The sequence below is a fragment of the Indicator indicator genome, chromosome 33 (genome assembly GCF_027791375.1).
Source record: "Indicator indicator isolate 239-I01 chromosome 33, UM_Iind_1.1, whole genome shotgun sequence".
In the NCBI taxonomy this organism is placed as follows: domain Eukaryota; kingdom Metazoa; phylum Chordata; class Aves; order Piciformes; family Indicatoridae; genus Indicator; species Indicator indicator.
In genome coordinates this window covers 7,666,360-7,672,359 of record NC_072042.1, presented here as the reverse complement: position 1 = coordinate 7,672,359, position 6,000 = coordinate 7,666,360, and the positions used below count along the sequence as shown (strand labels likewise).

General features: G+C 46.0%; 1 protein-coding gene across 1 annotated transcript in view; it reads right to left on the bottom strand.

The window, feature by feature from the left end:
• Window positions 1-1,357: 1,357 nt before the first annotated feature.
• The window catches only part of KDM1A (lysine demethylase 1A), a 48,090-nt gene continuing 43,447 nt past the window's right edge, over window positions 1,358-6,000 (bottom strand). Inside the window, exons 19-20 of the mRNA XM_054395287.1 lie at window positions 2,662-2,808; window positions 1,358-1,598 (exon numbers count right to left, since the gene is read on the bottom strand). Of these exons, the coding sequence (XP_054251262.1) occupies window positions 1,413-1,598; window positions 2,662-2,808 (333 nt within the window). The 3' untranslated portion in view covers window positions 1,358-1,412. The remainder of the gene's footprint in view (window positions 1,599-2,661; window positions 2,809-6,000) is intronic.

Below are 6,000 nucleotides of genomic sequence, written 5' to 3'. Positions count from 1 at the left end.
TCAAATGGCCTTAGCCCATCTCAAGTCTGTGCCCTCTAACAGACTGCGACACCTACACATCAGAGTCCTCCCCTTTCTTATGCTTGTCAGAAGGGCTGCCTATGGAGAGACCCCCTCACAGACTTTAGCATCTAATGAGAAAACAACCAGAAGATAATAGACACACAGTCAGGAAGAGGAATCATTTCCAGCTACTAAAGAGGTGACAAAAGAAAACAGCAGAGGTAACAATGCAGGGAAATGGAGAGTCTGTGACCAAAGACAATGCAGCTATAAACAAGCAGGGGCTGTGATTGTGTTTGTGCATCCACTCCCTTCAGGAAGAAGGGCAGGTGATATAACTGTAGAGACATGAGCATGGAACAAGAGGTGTTGGTCCTCTAGCAGAGCAGGAGGTGCAAAGACAGAAAAAAGCTTGAAGAGAGACCATGGTTAGATAAGAGAGAAATCAAGTGCAGAAAAAGGAGGAGGAGAAAAGTTGGAAGAAAAAGGAACAGTCCAATGCTAAATGGGGAAAGGAGGAGAGAGGAAAAGAACCTAAATGTTTAAATATGCCTGCTCTGTGCATGAGAAGAGGGCTCCATGTGCTGAGTTAGTAAGAAGGAAAAGCAGCCAACCCAAAGTGACTTTCAGAAGCACAACAATGGCAGCTGCATTCAGCTCCTCAAAGGCACAGCAGAGTGCCCAGCTGCAACATGCAGAGATGAGGGCCTTCTGCTAAGGTCTTGGCTTGGCAACTCTGTTTCTATAGAAACAAATACAACTATTTTCCCTAGTTTTTAACCTACAAATAGCCAATTCTGATGATTTCTTTTTTTCAGAAGTATTTAATGAACCAGTATGCTCAGCGCATCCTTGGCTTTCTTTCTAGACCTGGGTGGATGTGGTGCAGCAGCCAGTGGGCCATGATGGAGTGGGAGTGATTTTCTGGTACTGGTAGAGAACAGTCACACCAAATCTCAAATGCCAGATAAGAATAGAATTGGTCCAAAAATATTCTTCTTCTAAACAAAACCAAAAAGACCCAACAAAAGAAGTTTACATAAATTCTACACTAAGCTACTATTTGTAGCAACAAACTTCTAGAGGGATCTGTGCACTTACCAAATCATACATACACATATAGGTAGGAAAAACCCAAACAACCCAACCTCTAAGCTTGACTTTCAAACAGTATCTGCAGAATCACAGAAGTCGCTGACCTGCTCAGCAGTGAAGGATTTGTGTACACTGACACTCCAGAGAGCTAGGAGGTATTTTGTAGACGTATTCCAAAGCCAAAGGTGAGGGAAGTCTGTGTAGAGCCATTCTAACAGGGTCCCTTCAGCAGATACAGGGGGGTATCTTCACCCCAAAGAGTACACAACAGCAGCACTGTGGTCTTCTCATTCCTCTTCAGATACCTTCTGTTCTCACATGCTGGCAGCTTGTTGTGGGGGGACCCCAGGTGTGGGCTGGCGAGGCAGAGTGTACATGGCCCCAAGGAACTGGTCAGCGATGCGCCCTGCCTCCCGCAGGCCACTCAGCAGCGCTCCATGCACCGTCGCAGGGTAGTTGCGGATCGTGTGCTCTCCTGCGAAGAACAGCCGAGGGATGGGCTGGGGAACAGGGACACTGTTAAGTTTTGTGCTGCAGCAAGCAAATACTTCTAAGCAGAATGTCCCAGAACCCTCTAAATCATTCCACAAACATGACAGTGATGCAAATGGAATCATCTGTCATCTGTTCTTACCTGTCCTATGTTACCCAGCAAATCTGCACCCACACTGGTCATGTGCCAGGAGGGCTCCACATGTCTGATGAGGAGTGCAATACCAACAGACACTTGTCAGTTCTTTGCTTTGGTACAAAGACAATAAAGCTCTACTTGACAAACCAATCCTTTCAGAAACAGACAGGCAAGCACAATGAACATCCCCAGCTGTACAGGCTGGCTGAACGCTGCACCGAGCTGCGTCTGCTCTGCAGCCAAGCCCCCACCTGTGTTGAAGAACAAGGATGGAGGGACATGGCCTCTAGCACAGTAAGCATAGAAAAATGTCAGCAATTCACTCAAATTACCAGTTTCTCTTAAAGCTGAAAACATAAACCAACCATTGAGAGTGTCATGAAAGTAGGAAACCCCCAAACTTTCATACATTCTACTTTGCAGAGGACCCCTTTATCCATAGCTGTGTTTATTGATCTGCATCACTAGAAAAAGGACCCAAATAAAGGACCTAAATACATCCTTGTCTGCTGGTGCTTTCAGAATTGCTACGGATTTCAGAACTTCATCCTTTCAATGTTCACAACCAATTTGACAGAGACCTTTTGATTCCTGCTCCTCTCACTCTAGCTTTCACTCTTTCAAATCACTACCACTCGCTTCAGTATGATGATGAACAGAGTAAACATGGAGTATGAAAACCAAGAAATGTATAATATTATAATGTTTAGACATCACCAAATTGACTTTCTGAATAAATAAGCTCTTCTTCTAGTAAACAAACAACACCAAACATGGGAAGGCATGGATGGAGAACTGAGTTATTGTACAAGTTCTACTCATTTGTCAGAAGCTGCAAGTTGTGGGCACTTGTGTGCAGACCACCCTGCAAATCACTCTGCAAGGACATCCTGCTTTGAGGTTTTCCTAAAAAGAATGGGAACATCTCTCACCTGAGGAGCACCTGGAATGGCTGGCCCTGGAGTAATGGGCTGGGCCATCAAATCATAGTCATTCCCAGAAGATCCAGCTGCTACATAGGAGTAGGATCCTCGGGCCCATGGGTCAGCACGCCAGCGGGACACCACGGTCTCCTTAGGCTGAGATAAGACAGACACTTCAGTGGCTGGCATGGGGCAAGCTCTACAGTTAGTGCAAAATAAAAAAGATCCACATTGCAAGAATAAAAAAGTCCTTAGGCCAAGGTTCATGGTGGAACTGCAGGTGTATTTTCTTTGCTAACACACTAAGTGAAGGCTCTGTCTAGGTGGCAATACCTTGTTTCTTTCCAAGATGTCATCAGAGCACCCTGCACACATCTCCTGCTCTGGCACTCAGACTTTGCGGACAGCTGCACATGCACACAGGGCATTGTTTGCTCCATTTCTTCTCCTGTTACTAAGATAATGACAGTGCAGGCTTCCTGGATGGCACTAGATGTCATCAATGTTATGTCTGACAAAAAACTTAAGAGGCATTTCTTACATTTCTTGTCTTTAGAAATCACAGGAAGAATAAATCCAAGCCAACAGAGAATGAATTCAGATTTTTACTTCACTTCACTTACTTCACTTTGAATGTGTGGCTAATCCAGACAACTGCAGAGCAGAGTACAAAGGTACTGAGACCATAGTAGCCCAAACAGCAGCTGTGGTTCATGTGCCCACACATCCATCAGCTTTCATTTTCGCAGAATCAGGTAGGTTGGAAGAGACCTCCAAGATCATCAAGTCCAACCAATCACTCAAGCCTATCTAATCAACTAGACCACAGCACCGAGTGCCTCATCCAGTCTCTTCTTAAACACCTCCAGGGACATTGACCCCACCACCTCCCTGAGCAGCCCATCCCAATGGCCAATCTCTCCTTTCTAAGATCAAGCCTAAACTTCGCCCTGCACAGCTTCAGACTGCGTCCTCTTGTTCTGTTGCTGGTTGCCTGGGAGAAGAGACCAACCTCCACCTGGCTACAACCTCCCTTCAGGTAGCTGTAGAGAGCAGCAAGGTCTCCCCTGAGCCTCCTCTTCTCCAGGCTAAACAACTCCAGCTCCCTCAGCTGCTCCTCACAGGGCTTGTGCTCCAGACCCCTCACCTACTTTATTGCCCTTCACCCTGACAAGGGCTGTGAGCAGGGGGAAGAACAGCTGCTGCAGTGGAGATGCTACAACACTGGAATCTAACAGAGGTCAGCTGCACAGCAGGGCTGAGAACACAGCAGGGCTGGAAACAGATTAGAGTGCAGCTTATCCAGAGTTATGACTGTCTGTTCAGAAGACAGCCTGCAGCAAAGCTCTCTACTATCAAGTGCTCCAATTACACAAGCACCTGAAATGTGAATACATTAAAATCTCACTTGGAGACCTTGCTGATCACAAGCAAAAACCGCTTCCATCATTGCATGACTGATCAGACATGGAGTCATTCCATAACAGGGGATTAACAGCTAATGCACTGAAATATTTTAAATGCCCCAATAAATTGTCTAAGTTTGAAGTTTATCTACAGTAGAATTGCTGGTTCTCAGGGTTCTGCAATCCACTTTTTTTCACTTGAAAAGCCAAATGAAGAGCAGCTGCAGTAGAACACTTCACTTGGTGTTCACTCTGGAGTCATTTTGACACTCTACACATTGTACAGAACAGTCCAAAAGCTCCTCTCAGAAAGATCTCATCAGGAAGTGAGGTTGTCTTCAGAGAAGGTGCTCTGAATCTGTGTTCAGTTTTGGACCACTCATTACAAGAACATTGAAGCTGGAGCATGTCCAAAGAAAGACAACAAAGTGGTGAAGTGTCCAGGGCAAAAAGCCTTATCATTTTTCAGAAAGGCAAGCCAGGGGTTTCCTTCTCTTGTGTTCCCCAGTCTGAGAAGTAAAATTCAACTGATTGAGCATTTCTAAACCATGAGATCCATTCACTAACTAAAACCCCACACTAAGAGCCAGAAATCTTTGGAACACTGGGGATGATACAGTTGTGCTCAAAAATTGCTGCACAACCATTCTAAAACAAAAACGATGAAGTGAGTTTATTCCTCAGGTGGAACACCAAACAACAGTCCAGTTTTCACCTCACAGAAGACTGGCACATTCAACTTCCCCTGTATTTTTCCTCTTACTTTACTATGCAGAAATCTCAGTGCAGATGTTTATTACAACCAATGCTCTTTGCAGGAACTGCTTGCACGCTGTCTGTGAGAACAGAGCAAGCACCCAGCTAAGCCCCATGTGCTGCAGGCTGGACAGCTCTGACTTTTCAAATCCAGACCCTAAATACAGAAGCTATTTTTGGGGGAAGTAATATTTAAAATGTTTTCTAAACTCCCCCTTCACCAACCATTCTTTTTACACTTACTGTGCTTAAACAACCTTTGGCCAGCTGCACAGGGAACAGTTTCAGATTCAAGACTGCCTTTACTTGATTCTTTCTTTCAGTTTACAGCTAAACCAGTTCATTTATGGAGTTCACTGGCCAAGACCTTCACTGTACTTTAGAAAAGGCACAGAACATTGCAGTGCTGTCACGAGCCACAGACACCTCTGCTGTAACCCCAGAAATGTAAAGGGTAGAAAATGAACTCAAGTATTTAACACTATGGGAAAGCAAGGACTTACTCAGTCTTCTGCAAAACAACCCCAACACAATCCCACCAAAAGCCCCCTGCACTTGGGTCACAACAACCCCATGCAATGTGCCAGGCTTGGGGCAGAATGGCTGAAAAGCTGCCCAGTGGAAAAGAACCTTGGGATGTCGTTCAACAGCTGCCTGAAGATGAGCCATCAGTGTTCCCAGCTGGCCAAGAAAGCTACCAGCATCCTGGCCTGATCAGCAACGGTGTGGCCAGCAGGAGCAGGGCAGTGACTGTCCCTCTGTACTGGGCAATGGTGAGGCCACACCTTGGGTACTGGGTTCAGTTTGGGGCTCCTCACTACAAAGGCTTTAAGGCTGGAGTGTGTCCAGAGAAGGGCAATGAAGCTGGTGAAGTGTTGAGGGCAAAAGTCTTACGAGGAGCAGCTGAGGGAGCTGGGATTGTTCATCCTGGAGAAAAGGAGGCTGAGGGGAGACCTCATTGCCCTATACAACTCCCTGAAAGGAGGCTGGAGCCAGATGAGGATTTGTCTCTTCTCCCAAGCTGCAACTGACAGAAAACTGCTTCAAGTTGCCCCAGGGTAGGTTTAGGTTGGACCTTAGGAATGAATTGCTCCCCAAAAGGGCTGTCAAGGCTTGGAACAGGCTGCCCAGGGAAGTGGCTGAATCATAATCCCTGGAGGGATTTAAAAGACACAGAGATGTGGTG